The following is a 17,054-nucleotide window of genomic DNA, read 5'->3' on the forward strand; positions in this document are numbered from 1 at the left end:
TTTTGCATCTTATTTTTTTCTTTTTTTTTTAGATTTGTGACCTGTGCCGTGCTGCGATACGATCCATCGTAGGTCATCATTTCTGTTGATTGTAGTGTAGCTTCTCGTATCGTCTCAGGTGAGTAGGTGAGTCCTGCCTGTGCGCTGCTCCCTCTGCCTCTCTCTTCTCCATTCCAACTCAAATTGTTATCCATGTTTCGATTAATTAGTTGTTGACTCCAACTCTTTTCTTTGTTTTTATATTTTTTATCTCACCAACAACAACAACAACAACAACAACAACAACAACAACAACAACATCATCAACATCAACAACAACAACAACAACAACAACAACAACAACAACAACAACAACAACAACAACAACAACAACAACAACAACAACAACAACAACAACAACAACAACAACAACAACAACAACAACAACAACAACAACAACAACAACAACAACAACAACAACAAGAAGAAGAATAATAATAACGCAAGTGAGTGCCCAACAGTCATCACGACGATTGCGACCAAGTGTGACATGGAAAAAGGGGGCTGTGGACCCAAGCAATGACTTTTGTCCCAACAAGTCATTGCCACGTTGGAGGACGGGACTAAACGAAAGGGTGCAACTGTACCTTCTTGAGGATGCCAAGCGCACGGATCATAGCTATGTGTGTGAATGGAGGTGATCAGCGCACGATTAGATCAAAGAACAACGAGAATGAGTGGCCAATGTTCAGACCGCCCGACTCGGCGCCCGCGCCTTCTTCCCTCTCTCGATGAAGCACGGGCAACAACAAAAAACACAACAAACGACCAGACAAGCACGGAAGGGCGAGATCTCACCGCGCGGGAAGTGGTCTGTGCCAATGCTAAAGTGGTGGAGCGAGCGCTGGGTTTGCGCGCCCCAGTACGCAGTGTGCTTGACCCCGATGGCGCCCATCGAGTCTGTCTCGGAGCGTTCGTCCGTGGTCGTGTTGGCAGGCACGGCAGCGAACAGTGGCGTGGCCTGCGACGTGTGCTGCTGGTGCACGCTCGCTGCAGAATGCGGAAGAGGATGTGCCGATGGATGTGATGACATGAATCGCCGACTGAGTGATGACCAAGGACTGCGCAGTCTACCGTCCAAAGCGGGAGGATGCAGCGACATGGAATTCGGATGCAACGAAGGGTGCAGTGACAGCGACGGGCAGACGGGCGACAGACTCGCCGGTGCAATTGGACGGCGGTCATGACGATGAAGCGGTTGCCGACTGAGCGTCGCATAGTTGGAAGCAACCATGGAGTTTCGATGAATGCGGCGAATGGACCAAGCCGCCACGTTGACTCTTGCTGCTGCCGTCGCGGCAGAGACGTCGATCAGAGAGATCGGGGTTGGAGCACGAGGCAAACACCTCAGTTCGCAAAGGTGAGCTGTGCAGGCGTTCAGCGTTCGCGTTCTTGTTGCGAGCATTTATTGCGACGATGAAACAATTCAAAAAAAGAAAAGCCACACTTTTGGCAAGTAAATAGATCAAAAACGAGTGACCTGGCACTTGTTGACCATATCAGAGTCCAAAAAACAACAACAACATCAACAACAACATCCCAATCCCAGATCGAATCAGCTCGTTCATCGAAAGCTCACTTGGTCGACGTCCTCCAAACACAAAAGTGTTACACTTTTAAACACGGGTGCTCTCGCGGCGAGCCTTGGGAGAGGTGGCCTTCTTGAACTCGCTGGTGACCTCATCGATGGTGCGGTTCTTGGTCTCAATGACAAAGAACCACACGAAAGCGGTGAAGATGGCGGCCAGGAACATGTAGGGCAGGAAGACGTACGAGTCGAGGCCCGACTTGAGGAAGCGGAAGGTGACCATGACCACAAAGTTGGCGAGCCAGTTGATGACGACAGAAAGAGACATGGCGTTGGACTTGTACTCCATCGGGAAGATCTCGGCAATCACAATCCACGGCACGGGGCCGGGGCCAATGGCAAAGAAGAGCACAGTCATGATGGTGGAGACGATTGACAGGTAGCTCAAGTTGGAAACGTCGTGCATGTAAATGTACGAGATGGACAGGAGCAGGTATGCCACAGTCATGCCGCTGAAACCGACAATGAGCAACGTGCGGCGACCGAAACGAATCAGCAGGCCGACGGCCACGATCGTCAGAATGACGTTAATGGCGCCGAGAACGCAGGTGATCATGTCCGAGTCATCGACGCCAGCATCCTCGAAGATTTCAGTGGAGAAGCTAAAGACGGCATTGATACCCGTCAGCTGCTGTGCGAGCTGGAGACCCACGCCCACAAACACTTGGCGGCTCACAGCAGGCTTGAACAGGTCGAGGAACGGAGGTTGAACCATCGCGCGAGCGGTTTCGACTTCATGGGCAATCTCCAACGCTTCGGGGCCAATGTCAACGCCGCGACCACGCAGTTTGGTCAAGACGGCGCGCGCAGCTTCGCTGTTACCCTTGGAAAAGAGATACGCTGGGGTGTCGTCCAGGAAAAAGAGCGACAAAGACGTGGCAGCAGCAGGGAAGACCACCATACCCAGCAGCCAGGGCCAGCCAGAATCGGTTCCGAGAATCGACGAAATGCCAAGCACCTCGGCAACCAGAATGCCGACAGTGATGGCCAGCTGATTCAGCGTTCCCAGGGCACCGACCAAGCGGAGCGGAGCGTTTTCTTGAATGTACATGGGCACGACGAGCGTTCCGACACCTGGCGCAACAAGCGAGACAACAACGAAACCAAGAACAAAACAAAAGGGGGGGGGAAGGGGGCAGGCAAAGGTGAGCACAAGCGAGAGAAGAACAAGAAAAAAAAATCAAAACTCTTTGGTACTGACCGCTTGCAATACCGACAAAGAAACGACCCGCCGCAATCATGCCCCAAGAGGTCGCGAAGGCGAGGAGGCCGCCACCCAAAAAGTAAATGACGGCGTTGAGCATGAGTGTTGGCTTACTGCAAAGTAGAGCAAAAAACAACAAAATAAAACAAAACCGCGAAGAGCGGAGGTTGAGCATCAACGACGCATGGTCTTTCGGGGGCGAACAGTGAGCAAAGCAACCACTCACCGGCCGATGCGTTCAACGGGCCAACTGGCACCAAGGGCGCCAATCAGACCACCGATGCAAAAGATGGACACGCAAACCGACCATTCAAAGTCGTTATAGAGAATGGGGAATTCTCTTTCAAGGGGCTGCATTGGGAAAAAAAAAAGGGAGCATTGGGTGAGCGTTGTCCTGATGATTAAGGAAAACAACTTGAGCAACAGATTCAAGTCTCTTACAAATTGAGCGTTGCTGATGACACCAATGTTGTAGCCATAGATGAAGGCAGAGCAGCAAGCGGCGGCCACTGACGCTGCGAGACGTAGCGTGAATGCGCCATACTGCAACGGAACGAGATATACAGGTTGCACAATGCGTGAGTGTGTGAGCAAAGATGAATGACAGCGAGCGAAGACGAGGTAACGAAAAAACACAAACCGAAAAAAAAAAACGAAAAAAAAAAAACGTGAGTCACACCTTTGACACCGACGTGAGCGTGAGCCCCGCTGTCTGCCCATTGCACTCGCCACTCCCCCCCCATCTCCATGCATCCGTCGTACTGTAGCCACACACACACACACACGGTGTCCTGCGCCTGACCAGCCCCAGCTCAGCTGTCGCACCGGTGGATTTGATTTTCGAATGATGCGGGTTTGTAGGATTGGAACAAGGAAAAAGAACCGCCGAGTTTAGTCAAGTAAGGTCCCGCACAGTGTGCGCTTCCCCAGCGTGGTGCGTATGGGTGTGCGTAGTGTGTTTCGCTCAAAACCCCCTTGCTTCCGGCCTCTTGTCTGTGTCTCAGAGTCGTCCTCCGAACAAGACAGACGAACGAGCAACCAAAAAAAAAAAAAAAAAAAAAAAAAAACGAAAAAAAAAAAAAATAGCTCGCAAGTGGCTGAGTCGCTGGTTCTGGCGTGCGCATGTGCCTGGTCTTGTGGGATCAGCCAGAATCACGCCCCCACCTCAATGCACGCCTCAGTACACACCTCGACCTTCAGTTGCCATTCCACTGCTCAAGGGCCCCCGATAGCAATAAATAGGGGCAAGAGAATGGTGAAATGCGCGCATTTCGATAAAAAATAAAAAATAAAAAATTAAATTTTTTGTTTTTAACTTTGCAGAGAAGCGAGCCAAGATGAGAACGGCATCGCAGACGGGTGTACAGAGCGAGTGAGCGCGATTGGAATGGGCGAGTGCGAGGGGGGGGGTGCGTGGGTGCGTGGGTGAGTGTGAAGCAGGAGCGAGAGGGGCGTACGGTGTCCGGGAGCGGCGCAGAGCCAGGTGCAGAGAGCGAAGCCTTCGCTTGGGACGCGCGGGGGATTAGTGGGTCGGACGAGCGTTGCTTGGGGGCCGAGGCTGCCTGGGGCGCGGCAGGGTGATCGTCGTGGTGATCGTCGTCGTCGTGGTGATCGTCACTCATGGCAGAAAGAGAGAGCGAGCGAGCGAGAGAGAGAGAGATCAAAGGAGTGAGTGAGATCCAAGAAACGTGAAACAAGCAGACTGCATCTTACCTCACCGCAAAAACCTCACCTTCAACTTTGCGCACTTTCGGCATCACACATCGCATCATCCTTCAAGCCATTTGGCCCGTAACAGATAGCTTGAAAGCACGCGAGTGATTTGCAGCAATTTGCATTGAGTGTGATGGTTGTTGTTTTGAAGAAGCGAGATCAATTGATGCACGTTATGGCGTCGGAAAAGAAGTTGCTGACGACAATGCGAACCCCACAACTGAGAGCTCGATTCAAAACCAAAACAAAAAAGCCAGTCGTTTTCTCTTTGAGCATACTGTTTGAAAGATGGCCGGAGCTGAAACATGCGTCCGGATGCTCGTGGACAACGAACAAGGGCTGGACGAGTCTGCCTGCACCAACGACGAAAACCAAAGTGAAAGCACACACCAGCCAATGTCATCCAACGAGGTCGAGGAGGACGTGAATGACGAGGACGGTGTTGACGACGAGCAGTCGGCGCTTTTGCTCGGCGACGACATTGTGAGCGAGGAGCGCAGCCTGCACGCCCGCTCGGTCGAGGAGGACAAGCAAATGCGTGCCCAGGTCAGTATATGCCACTCCTGATCATGCCAAGTGGGCGGCCCGGTTGGTTGGTGGAGCTCGTTGCGAACCTTGCGCGTTTTGCTCGACTTTTCCCGCCAAATTCTTGCCAGCTCATTTCTGGTTGATGCCGCACCCACAGGCTTTGTCAGAGCACGACAAGACGCTGGCAACACAAAAGCTCGCGCGGCTACACTTTTTGCTGGAAAAGACCCAGCTGTACTCGGACTTTCTGCTGGACAAGCTCAAGCAAGCGAGCCAAGCTGCCATAGCGGTGGCCGAAACGCCGCCGCCTCGCACGCGATCCACCCCAGGACGAGCGTCAGTCAAGCGATCATCAAGCACCAGCTCGACTGCTGCTGCTCCTTCTCCTCCTCCAAGCAAGCGCGTCCGCAGAGCTGCCGAATCAACGGATGCGGCTGAAGCTGAGACTTCCGCACCAGCTCAGCCCGCTCTGCTCGTGGGAGGCCAACTCCGACCATATCAGCAGCGCGGCTTGGCTTGGCTCATCTCTCTGTTTGAAAACGGGCTGAACGGCATCTTGGCCGATGAGATGGGCCTCGGCAAAACGCTGCAATGCATTGCCTTCATTGCGCACCTCGTCGAGAAGGGTGTGCAAGGCCCGTTCTTGGTTGCCACGCCGTTATCAACGCTTGCCAACTGGATTAGCGAGCTGGCACGCTTCACCCCGGGCATTCCAACCATCTTGTACCACGGCCAGGCTTCCGCGCGTGCCGAGTTGCGCAAGCAGTTCACAGCCCTGCACCCAGTCACAATTCCAGGCTCGAGCAGCAGGGTCAATTGCCTGCCCGTTGTTGTCACGTCCTACGAGCTGATCATGAACGACCGCAAGTTTCTGCAAAAGCATCTCTGGAAGTACATCATCATTGACGAGGGGCACCGCATCAAAAACCTCAACTGTCGTCTCATCCGCGAGCTCAAGCTCTACGACTCTGTCAACAGGCTCCTTCTGACTGGCACTCCGCTGCAAAACAACTTATCCGAGCTTTGGTCGCTGCTGAACTTTTTGCTGCCCGACATTTTCGACGACCTTGATGCGTTCCAGCAGTGGTTTGACTTTTCGGGCGTTGTGGACGATGCAGAGGGCTGCGAGCGCTCCTTCCTGCAAGAGCACGAGAGTGATAAAATCCTGCAAAAGCTGCATCACATTCTCCAGCCATTTTTGCTTCGGCGGCTCAAAACCGACGTCGAGACATTGTTGCCTCCCAAGAAGGAAATGCTCGTTTACGCCCCACTCACAGAGCTGCAGCGCAAGTATTATGCACAGACTCTTGACAAGAGTATTATCGAGATGATTGCTCGGGAGAATCGCGAGGCTAGCAGCAGCAGCAGCAGCAGCAGCAGCAGCAGCAGCAATAGTGGAGACGGTGCTGCTTCGTCGTCGTCGTCGTCGTCGTCGTCGTCGTCGTCGTCGTCGTCGTCAGCTTTCGCAGCATCCCCGCCACCAACGACACCTGCTGGTAGTAGTGGCCGCAACCTCCCACGCGCTGCCCGTCGCACAAGCAAGTACTCTGAGATTGCCGAGGACGCCGAGTTTGCGTTTGGCCTCGAGAGCTCGCACGATGTCCGCGACGCCGTCATGCCCCGCACGCCGACCGTCAAGACTCCCGCCTCCAATACCAGCATCAAGCTGCAAAACGTGCTCATGCAACTCCGCAAGTGCTGCAATCATCCGTATCTCTTGAACTTTCCTCTGGACTCTGCCGGGCTTCCACGAGTGGACGAAGAGCTGATCCAAGCCTGCGGCAAGCTTCGCCTCCTCGACGAGCTGCTTCCAGCCCTGCGACGCAAAGGCCACAAGGTGCTCATCTTTTCTCAAATGACGCGCATGCTCGATCTGCTCCAGGACTACTTTGAGCTGCGAAACACTGCCGTCTGCCGTTTGGATGGCGCGGTCTCGCTGGCCGATCGCCAGGAACAGGTGCGAGGAGGAGGAGGAGGAGGACGATGAGGAGGATGATGAGGGGGCTGGGTCGACTCTGAGAGTGGCTCAAGCGAGTTTGAGGATGTGCAATTTCAATGTTGTTGTTGCACCTTGAATTTTTTTGTCAACACAGATTCGTTCGTTCAACTCAGACCCCGAAGTCTTTGCGTTCTTGCTCAGCACACGAGCTGGCGGTCTTGGCATCAACCTCATCGCCGCTGACACTGTGATCCTTTACGACAGTGACTGGGTATGCTTGCAGGACGATGGATGGGTGGTTCCTTTCCATTTCGGGATTTGCTGAGCTTTGCTGGCTGTGTTTCGCTTTGCAGAACCCGCAAGCCGATCTGCAAGCACAAGATCGCTGCCACCGCATTGGCCAAACAAAGCCTGTGATTGTCTACCGCTTGGTCACGGCCAACACGGTTGAGCAGCGCATCATTGAGCGCGCAATGGCCAAGCGCAAGCTCGAAAAGCTCGTTATTCATGAGGGTATGTTTTGCGTCTGCTGCATGCAACGTTTGAATAACATGGAGCACTCTTGCTGACCTTCGTCCTGCCTTCTGCCTGCGGCAAGGTCACTTTAAAAATTTGGCGCAAGCGACCAAAGCCATTCAAGTGGACGACATTGTCGAACTCTTGCATTCCGACGACCGTGTCACCTTCAAGACGACGGATACCGACACTGCAAAGATTCTGTCGCGCGAGGAGCTCAGTCGTTTGATGGATCGCACCAACATGAGCGTGTAAAGAAGCTGTAAAGAGGGCTTCATTTTGTCAAAAAAAAAAAATACACAAAGTCTTTCTGGATTGATGTTGATACAGTATTTGCCTCTCAAAAGCACACTGCAATGTCAAGCGGAAGATCACTTGAAATCGTTATGTGGTCTTTCGGATTTGCTGGTTGACGAGGTCTTGTGCTCGCGGTGCGCCTGCTCGTGAACGTGAAGGAACAAAACAAAAAAAAAAGGACAAACCAGGGTTCAATGCCAGAATGTCAATAGCGACGAAACTGCCCTGCGCCAGCACAGCCACATCCCCCCGGGGTGGTGATGCGACATTCAAACAAGCACTGAGATTTTCGTACTGAGTGCATTCTGAACCGATTGAGCAGTGATGTCGAGCGAGTTTTGTTCGTGAGCACCATAGCTTGCGCCAGACGTCGGGTTGTGAGGACCGCACCAAACCTACAAAGGCGAGCAATAAAATCCATCGCGTTTGAGTACTTGTTTGGCACAAAGTGATTGTTCACACCAGCTTTTGAAACACACAGGAAAACGAAGGGAAAAAAAAGAAAAAAAAAAGAAAAAAAAAAGAAAGGAAAAGAATTTGGCTCAAACACACAAACGACGCAATGGTTGCAATGTTTGGCGACTTTGTAGTTACCTTGTCATTGGTGTACTTGTAGTTGGACACGTTCAGCGGCCAGGTGCAGCCGGGCTGGGAGCATCTGCACAGAGACAGAAAAAGGTGAGCTTGAAGCCATACTGTTGCATCCACATTCTTTCATCGCCTCGCAACCCCCATCATGGTCGACGGCGCGCACCACCAGCAAGCAAGACTAGGCTTACTTGAAGCAGCTCTTGTGGAAGACTTCGACGTTGCGGGGAGGCCCGACGGTGATGGCCTCGAGCTGGTAGACGGTCTTCTCGCAGCGAGCACACTTGCCAACAGATGCCATTCTTGGTAAGTATCGCAAACAACGGGAATCGATGTGGAAGTAGAGTGAGCATCCGGTTTGGCACGAGCTGGGTTCAGTGAATGCAAAGTCAAAGCCAATGTTGGAGAAAAGCCGATTGTTGGTTGTTTTGATATTTTTCTGATTGAGACAAAGAGACAAAACGGAATAACAAAAAGCATGCAAGCACAAACATACACGAGCAACAACAGCAAGCCAGAAACAACAAGACATATTAACAAGAAAGAAAGAAAGAAAAAAAAAACAGTCAACGGACAAAATGAAGAGAAAACAAAGATTCGACAGTAATAGAAAACGGTTAAGAAACATTCACATTACACGGATCGAAGGCATGGGCCCGCACATAGACTGCTGGAACTGCACAACCGTAGTGCGCAGTTGGGCACGCACTTGGGTTCGAGTGGTGGCAGGGCTGCCGAGAGCGCAGGCAGCGACAGTGGCGGCAGTGGATCGGGCAAACTGAGCGAGAGCCTTTCGGTTGTCGGGGTTGACAAAGAGCCAGTCAGCCTTGGCAATGGTGAAGACGACAACAGTGTTGGCACGGGTGGCGGCAGGGAGCAGTGGGTAGGCCTCGACCAGGGTTCGGACGTGCTCCTCGGACGAGCACCACACGTGCAAAATTTGCTTGCTCCAGTTCTCGAGCGAGTTCAGGTTGGCGTTGACGATACCGTTGAGCTTCTTGCTCAGGAGCTTGTGGGCGTCGTCGAGGGTGAAGGCGCGGTTGAAGTTCATGGCGCGGGTGACGGAGACACCGACGAGCGAGCCAAACATCCGGCACGTGTAATCGGTGATGGACCCGCCGTGGGGGAAGTATCGGACCTCCATCTCAGTCTTGTGCAGGGTCGCGCCAAAGCAGCGGTTGATGACTTCGAAGGACAAGACCTCAGACTCGACGGACGAGCCACCGGCGTTGGGGCAGTCGCGGATGCGTCGGGCGGACTCGGAGAGCTGCATCCGGCGGTAGTCGCGGAAGGGGTCAAACCAGGTGACAACAAGACCGGCTTCCTCGTTCGACGAGACGACACGCTGCATGTAGGCAATGGACGCAGTGTCGACAGGGACTTCGAGCGAAAAGTTCTCGGACAAGTGCACGCGGTTGGTGGTCGTGTTGCTGATGTTGATGTTGTTGGTGTTGGTAAAATCGGCAGTCGGGGTAACGGTGGTAGAGGCGGTGCGTTGGGTAACAGTAGTTTGGGTGCTCACATGACGGTTGGTGGTAGTAGTAGTAGTGGTTGTGGTATTAACTTGTAGTTTTGATGGGTGGGTTGGGGGTGCGGGAAGCGAGTCGGATTCAAGGGAGAAGATGGTAGCCCGGGCCGTCAATAGCGCCATCACCGGAGGCGTCGGCAGAGTCGCCACAGCCGTCGCTGGACTCGGAGAGCGAGCCAGAGCCAGAACCGGTGCAGGTGGAGTCGGCCATGTCGACGGAGGCGTTGGTGTTCTTGTTGTTGCGGGCGTTGTTGTTGTTGTTGTTGTTGTTCGAGGCAGATTCGAACGACGACGCTGAGATCGCCGACTCGAGTGATGATGCTTTGGAATGAGCAATGCGACGACGGTTGGTACGGAGAGCGTTGAAACCGCGAGCTGATAGCTCAGACTTGGCACTCAAGGCCGACAAGGTCCCGACCGACGGGGTCAATCCGGACGCCAGCGCAAAGGCCAGCGCGGTGGTCGAAGGGCTCGCAGCATTGTTCTTGTTCATCGTGTTCCTCTTGGACTTTTTGTTGTTGATCTTCTTTTGAAACTTGGACTTGACATTGTACACGTTACGCTTGTTGCGTATCCTCAATGCGGTGTTTGCAGCCCTGAAGTACATTTTTTGTTTTCTTGTGGTTGTTGTGGTTGTTCAGAAAAAAAAAATGACGAAATCCGGACTGCGCGGTTACGAAATGGTGGTAAGCTTGAAAAGCGACAGGGCTGCTTCTTTCGAGGGGGAGGCGGGGAAGCGAGTGGTTGGGACGAAGGCAGGGTCAACTCTGAGCTCTGTGTGTGGTGTGGCTCAGACGCTGTGTTCTTGGCGCCGCTTCTTCGTTGCAGTAGTCAGCAGGGTTGTCGAAATAGACACAAGACTGAGCTTTGTTGCTTGTTTTGGGCGAGGGCTATTTGAATGCAATTTGGTGTCTGACGCAATGTTTGAAAAATCAAACACCGAAACTGATGATGTCATTTTGTGTTGTTGTCGTTTCCAGCAGCTTCTATTTCGTGGTCGGATCTGAGCTGGCAACTCGGCAGCGATGAGCACTCAGTGTGGGTTTGATTGTGTGTTTTTGTGGCACGGCAGAGAAGGGGGTGGGGTGGGGCGCGGAGGATGGCGATGCGGGGATGAATGCGTTTGTTTTAGCGCAAATCGAGTTCGCTGCCGATTGACGTGTTGTCGGCGACTGCGCAGACCGAGTGCGTGTCATGTCTTGCTTTTGCTCTGTCTTTAGGTGTGCATTCAGCGCCCAAAGCGAGCCATCTGCCACGGGGATATGACGAGATGCAGGTGAGGTGACGGGTGAAGTTTTTTTTTTTTTCGTTGTTCGTTTATTTTGCCTTTTTGGCCCTTCGATCGCCATCCTACCCCCAATAATCTTCGCAGGTGCCCTCGCAGCTCACTCAAGCGCAGTGATGACTTGCTCTGGTTTTCGTTGCCGTTCATTTTGAGCGTTGAGTTGTTGTTTGCAACATTTCTATCGATTTGTTGAGTTTTTTTTTTGCTTTCGTCCATTGTGGATTGCCAAGACAACCCTCGTTACCCGCGTATTGACAACACATGCTCGTGCACTGCTTCTGCTTTTATTGGATGACTATTCCGAATTTCATTTCACCCTTTCATCCTTCTGACTTCCAAATGCAGAGCTTGAGCTCAAACTCTCAGTCTTTATCTTTTCTTCCCTCTTGTGACGATGCGCACTTTCGCTTGCCTCGCTCTTCTCGCTCTGCTCGCCACCGCGGCGACTGCCGTGCCCGTCGACCCCATCGGCGACATGGTCGACCACATCAACAGCCTCAAGACCACCTGGGTTGCCGAGCGCCCCACCCGCTTTGGCTCCTTCGACGAGGTTGCCCGTCTCTGCGGTGCCCTCGAGACCCCCGAGGACCAGCGTCTTCCCCTCAAGGTTGCCCCCATCGCCGAGGCCATCCCCGACACCTTCGACTCGCGCACCAACTGGCCTGCCTGCCCCACCATCAAGGAAGTCCGTGACCAGGCAAGTTCACACAGTGGAGGATGAAAACGAAAAAAACAAAGAAAAAAAATGTCACGCTTGCTTTTTTTTTTTTTTTTTTTTTTTTTTTTTTTCGGTTCTGTTGAGTTGCGAGTCATGATGCTCTCCTGCTACAGTGTGACGAGCGTGTGGCTGTGGTTCTTTGAGCTCGGCGTTTGTTGCAGTCAAGCAGCACAACAGCAAAACAGCAACAAACAGCCACATCAAACACAGCCACCTTAAAAAAAAAAAAAAATCTTTGAATAATTTGATGAGTCTCATGTGACTCACACCTCATGACATTGCTTTTTTTAAAATGGCCAACCTTACGACGCACTAACTAGTTTGCCTTGTTTGCCCGTGACTTTGCTTGCCTCTGCGCATTCTTTCCTCTTTTGCATTTTTTTTTTGTTTTTTTTTTTTTTTGGTTTCCGCGTCCTCCTCTCGTCGGTCTGCGCATTCGATGCGAATAGTCTGCTTGCGGCAGCTGCTGGGCTTTCGGTAACGCCTTTTTGCGCAATGCCGCGCGTGCTTTGAAGTGTGGAAGAGGGCCAAAAGCTCACCCTTTTGTGATGTTTGCTTCCATGCGTTATTAGGCGCCGTCGAGTCCATGTCCGACCGTATCTGCATTGCCTCCAACGGTATGTCCTCTCTCAACCATGTCCTTGCTCGTTGTTGTTTCGTTTTTATGCCGCATGTCTGACTTTTTGTTGCTTTTTTTGTTGCTTTTTTTTTTTGTTTTTTTTTTGTTTTGTTTTTTGTTTCTTTCCTTTCAGCCACCAAGATCGTCCGTCTCTCCGCTTCCGACCTCCTCTCGTGCTGCACCTCGTGCGGTGATGGTTGCGACGGTGGCCAGCTTGGCCCGTCCTGGGACTACTACAAGAACAAGGGCATTGTGACTGGCTACCTCTACAACACCACTGGCTACTGCAAGCCCTACGACTTCCCCGCTTGCGCCCACCACGAGGCCAGCCCCGGTATGCATGTTCTGCCTTGATATTTGGGGGGGGAGGGGTGTTTGTTTTCTCTGTTGCTTTCCTCTGTCACTCACTCTTCTCGAAAACAACAACAACAAAAAACCCAGACTACCCCGACTGCCCCTCCACCGACTACAGCACCCCCAAGTGCACCAAGTCCTGCGTTGCCGGCTACACTGCCAACACCTACACTGCCGATCTCCACTACGGCCAGTCCAGCTACTCTGTTGGCCGCACTGACGCTGCCATCCAGACCGAAATCCTCAACCACGGCCCCGTTGAGGCTGCCTTCACTGTCTACTCTGACTTCCCCACCTACCGCAGCGGTGTCTACAAGCACACCTCCGGCTCCGTCCTCGGTGGCCACGCCATCTCGATCGTCGGCTGGGGCACTGAGTCTGGCTCCCCCTACTGGCTTGTCAAGAACTCGTGGAACCCCTCCTGGGGCGATGGCGGCTTCTTCAAGATCCTCCGCGGTGACTGCGGCATCAACAACGATGTTGTTGGTGGCCTTCCCAAGCTCGCCTAAGCGATTTTCCCGCAATTTCGCTTGAATCTGCCTTTTGCTCTCCGAGGGCCCCCCCCTTTTTTTTTTGTCTCGTTGTCTTTTTCATCAAATCTCGTCGGTCTCTGCTCTCTTGTTGATTTGATTTGTTGAGTTTTGAAAAGAAGCGAAATTGACAAAATTGAGCAAAGTGATGAAGGTTTGACAGTTTTTTTTTTTTTGAAACCAAAAGCAGCGTGAGGCTTTCCCCCCCCCCCAACACACACACAACTTCAACGATAGTGCTCCGACAGACGTTTTCTTGGGGGTCGGCTTGCTCGCGTAGATTTGGCGAGAGAGTGTCGAGCGAGTGCGCGGCCGTCTTCTGCAGGGAGCGGAGATGGCGAAACGGACGATCGGCGTTGTGCTATTTCAGCAACTCGTCGGCCGCCCTTCCCCGCTGCCCCCTCCGCTGACAACAACCACGGCAACAACCATCACGACTTGATCTCTCACCCAGTACTAGTGTCGGAAGGAGGACTGCACCGGTTGCTTGTGACATTGACTGGTTTTTGGCGGGTTTTTTGTATTTGTATTTTTTTTTTTTGAAAAACGGTTTGAAACACTTTCCGATTCACTCACTTTCGAACCTTAAACGCGCTCTCTCAGTCCTTCTCCTCACAGTCAAGGCTGCTCTACACGGGGACTCGTATCACAGCAACAAGACAAAAACCGGGGATACATATCACATCTGCTCGAAAATGGCCAATCCTCAAGGAGAAAGCAATCCTGCAACTGCTGTTGCCGAAACCGCTTGGTTTTCCGACACAATCGCACTGGCCCAGCCGCAGCTCGTGCAGCTGTCGCCCAATGGGCAGTTTGTTGCGACGGCAGTCCAAACGCGCCTAGTTGTGCGCTCCACAGAGTCGATGGAGACGGTGGCATTGTTCGCATGCGGAGACGAAATCGACGCGATTGAATGGGCGGCGGACTCTGTGCACATTCTGGCTGCGTCGCTGAAAAAGGGCAGTCTCCAAGCATTCCGCCTGCAGTCGACCTGGTCTGCTCGAATCGATGACGAGCTTACCGGCATCTCGGCGTGCCGCTGGGCTCCTGATGCAAGCGCTGTTCTCTGCACGAGCAACTATTCGGTAAGCGCCGCACCCGCTTTTTAAAGCGCAGCGCACTCATGCGTACACCGGAACGAGCGACTCACTTTCAATCACTGCACCGATCAGATGCGAATTATCGTGTGGCACATTGCAACCGGGGTTGCGTACCAAATCAAAAACCCCAAATCCGCCTCTGGTACGTTTCCCTCCCCCCCCAAAAAAAAACACCACTTTGCTCGGGGTCAAATCGAACAGCAATGATGCTCACCTGACGATGTGCTGTATGCTATGGCAATACGAATGCAGGCATGTCCTTTTCGCCGAACGGCAAGCTCTTTGCCATGCTGCAGCGCACAGATTGCTCTGACACTCTGGAGATCTTTAGCACCACCACTTGGCAGCTGCTTCAGGTATGTGATTGTCGCCCCTTCCTCCCTTCATCCCCCCCCCACACACACCCCATGACACTGTGAACACACTCGGATTCCTCTCCCAGCTAAACTGGTTCCGCATGCAAATCGCTCACACCTCTCTCTCACCCAACCTCAGCGATTTGCGATCGACCTGAGTGATGCTGCAGATTTCGTCTGGGCTGCCTCGAGTGGATGTGTGTTCATTTGGAACAGCAGCACCAAGTTTGCCATGATGTGCTACGGGCTCGAAGGCACTGTCATGTGGCGGTACAACGCAAACGATACCGCGCTCGGCATTCGAAGCGCGATCTTGTCATCGGACGGCCATGTTCTCGCCATCGGCAGCTGCGACGATAAAGTAATTTTGATAGCGGGAGCCCAGCATCGAGGTCAGACGCGTTTTGTGTACATGTCCTCACGTTTGATTCCGGCGTCATGAAATTTAGGTTCGTCTGGTTAACACGCTCACCGGAGCGTTGATTGCCGAGTTGGATCACTCTCTGGGATCGTTTGTTCCAACCACCGTACGTCGCACACACAAATCTGCTTATGGCCCATTTTCAGTCAAGACGCTCATTGTTGTTTTTTTCTGTTGGGTGCTTTTGCTTTGTCGTCAGACTGTCGTTCGAGAACAAGTTGGAGATGCTTCTCATTCAGCAGTCTCGAGTCAATTTGTCTCTGCGAGTGCTCGTGCTGCAGCAATTGCCACAAGTGGACCTTGTAAGAGTTGCAATCGCCTTTTGTCAACTGCTCTCTGCGCTCGCGGGTCCACATGCGCTCTGACGGATGGCTCTGGAACTGATCTTGTTTGGTCATTCTTTGGCAACTATCAGATAAAGTTGATCGAAATGCAATCACCTCGTTGCCGTCCAGGCCAGAACCGGCGGCGTCCTCTTCTTCGACAAAGCCCGCACAACCGGTGAAGAACGGCGTTGGCTGGTTGCTGTTTGATTCTGGCCACAATCTTCTTGCCACGAAGCATGGTAGGTGCCTACACAGGATGGTGGATTGAGCAAAAATCAAACAAACAAACAAACAAACAAACAAACAAACAAACAAACAAACAAACAAACAAACAAACAAACAAACAAACAAAAAAAAAAAAAAAAAAAAAAAAAGAAGCCCTCAGAGCGCTGACTGGTCTGTGTGTTAGACAACTATCCCAGCGTGATTTGGATTTGGAGCACCGTGGAAGCAGAGTTGCTCGCTTGCGTCATTAGCAATGCTCCTTGCCGAGGCGCGCAGTGGCACCCGTCTCTTTCGCAACTGGGCTTGGTCGCTTCCTCGAACAAGCTCTTTGTGTGGAGTGCACGGGAAGAGCCACGCACTGTTCTGCTCAATGACGGTAAGTGTGCTGTGGCGGTTTGGCGCAATCGTTGCTCAAGTTCTCATCTCACAAACCAAAAAAAAAAAAAAAACAAAAAAAAAAAAAAAAACACAATGATTCCCATGCATGGCAGAAACCTTCAAGGTCCAGAGCATTGCTTGGAGCGCAGATGGAACCTTTGCTCTTCTGGCGGCCGCGGATCGATGGTGCTTGTCTTGGCCGACTTCGCAAAATGCAGCAACTGCACAACAGCGCCAGCAGCAGCAGTCTGCTCCGACGGCATCGGTGGGCCCCAACAGCAAATTTGCTGCCGTCTCAACTGGCATTCCGACCGAAAACCGAGCAATCAACGGAAGGACTGCCACTCAGTTTGCGCCGACCACCAGAGTCCCCACCGGCACCCGCAGCAGCAGCAGTGTTGCGTCGAGCACTTCAGGTCCCAGTGCGCGCACAGTTTCCTCGTCCGCTCGACCTTTGTCGACGTCTGCGAATCCCACAGGAACACGACGCGTGTAATGGCACGGTTTGGTGCTCGTTGGTGCGTTGCAGTCCGACGATGACGAGAGGAGAATGCAGAGATTTGTTCGCCCAACTCCAATCGCAATCGTGCATCTATTTTCCAGACCTTGTAGATTGGGGGGGGGGCAGGTTCAGCTTGTCGAAGCACTGTCGAGATGTGCTGTATTACAGGATGGGATCCAACTTGTTGCCGGTTGCAGTGAACATCTCGCACGCTCGCAGATTCGTTTCTTGAATTGTTTCAGACCGTCTGAGCATTTTCATAGCCTTCTTCCCAACATGGACTTCTTCACTTCTGAGACG

The 17,054-nt window shown here is 52.6% G+C and overlaps 7 protein-coding genes across 7 annotated transcripts; 3 read left to right on the top strand and 4 right to left on the bottom strand.

Moving 5' to 3' along the window:
* Positions 1–457: 457 nt before the first annotated feature.
* CAOG_09169 (hypothetical protein) lies at positions 458–1,072 on the bottom strand (the record flags this gene model as incomplete). The annotated part of the gene is made up of 2 exons (XM_011272580.1): positions 458–620; positions 838–1,072. Coding segments are annotated over 2 exons (398 nt in total), but the record flags the coding sequence as incomplete, so codon positions are not given.
* A 407-nt stretch (positions 1,073–1,479) lies between these two features.
* On the bottom strand, positions 1,480–4,530 carry CAOG_08156 (glucose transporter). The gene is made up of 5 exons (XM_004342708.2): positions 4,289–4,530; positions 3,273–3,374; positions 3,058–3,182; positions 2,829–2,944; positions 1,480–2,701 (listed from the first exon to the last, which is right to left on the bottom strand). Exons 1-5 carry the CDS (start codon positions 4,451–4,453, stop codon positions 1,656–1,658), a joined length of 1,554 nt encoding a protein of 517 aa, XP_004342757.1. The 5' UTR covers positions 4,454–4,530; the 3' UTR covers positions 1,480–1,655.
* Positions 4,531–4,810: 280 nt separating this feature from the next.
* Positions 4,811–7,932, top strand: CAOG_08157 (lymphoid specific helicase variant4). Its single transcript, XM_004342709.2, has 5 exons — positions 4,811–5,090; positions 5,230–7,029; positions 7,166–7,282; positions 7,365–7,524; positions 7,610–7,932. Exons 1-5 carry the CDS (start codon positions 4,833–4,835, stop codon positions 7,780–7,782), a joined length of 2,508 nt encoding a protein of 835 aa, XP_004342758.1. The 5' UTR covers positions 4,811–4,832; the 3' UTR covers positions 7,783–7,932.
* Positions 7,786–8,851, bottom strand: CAOG_08158 (hypothetical protein). Its single transcript, XM_004342710.2, has 4 exons — positions 8,604–8,851; positions 8,419–8,482; positions 8,120–8,219; positions 7,786–7,964 (listed from the first exon to the last, which is right to left on the bottom strand). The coding sequence occupies exons 1-4, from the start codon at positions 8,711–8,713 to the stop codon at positions 7,912–7,914; spliced, it is 327 nt and encodes a 108-aa protein (XP_004342759.1). The 5' UTR covers positions 8,714–8,851; the 3' UTR covers positions 7,786–7,911.
* Positions 8,852–9,040: 189 nt separating this feature from the next.
* On the bottom strand, positions 9,041–10,547 carry CAOG_08159 (hypothetical protein; the record flags this gene model as incomplete). Its single annotated transcript, XM_004342711.1, has 2 exons — positions 9,041–9,975; positions 10,067–10,547. The coding sequence occupies 2 exons, from the start codon at positions 10,545–10,547 to the stop codon at positions 9,041–9,043; spliced, it is 1,416 nt and encodes a 471-aa protein (XP_004342760.1).
* A 1,019-nt stretch (positions 10,548–11,566) lies between these two features.
* CAOG_08160 (cathepsin B) lies at positions 11,567–13,650 on the top strand. The gene is made up of 5 exons (XM_004342712.2): positions 11,567–11,922; positions 12,393–12,420; positions 12,516–12,560; positions 12,696–12,896; positions 13,004–13,650. Exons 1-5 carry the CDS (start codon positions 11,620–11,622, stop codon positions 13,423–13,425), a joined length of 999 nt encoding a protein of 332 aa, XP_004342761.1. The 5' UTR covers positions 11,567–11,619; the 3' UTR covers positions 13,426–13,650.
* A 90-nt stretch (positions 13,651–13,740) lies between these two features.
* Positions 13,741–16,824, top strand: CAOG_08161 (hypothetical protein). Its single transcript, XM_004342713.2, has 9 exons — positions 13,741–14,531; positions 14,619–14,688; positions 14,799–14,902; positions 15,042–15,263; positions 15,352–15,429; positions 15,523–15,625; positions 15,739–15,888; positions 16,059–16,250; positions 16,366–16,824. The coding sequence occupies exons 1-9, from the start codon at positions 14,142–14,144 to the stop codon at positions 16,746–16,748; spliced, it is 1,692 nt and encodes a 563-aa protein (XP_004342762.1). The 5' UTR covers positions 13,741–14,141; the 3' UTR covers positions 16,749–16,824.
* Positions 16,825–17,054: the final 230 nt, after the last annotated feature.

This window comes from Capsaspora owczarzaki (assembly GCF_000151315.2).
Source record: "Capsaspora owczarzaki ATCC 30864 unplaced genomic scaffold supercont2.17, whole genome shotgun sequence".
NCBI lineage: Eukaryota > Filasterea > Ministeriida > Capsasporidae > Capsaspora > Capsaspora owczarzaki.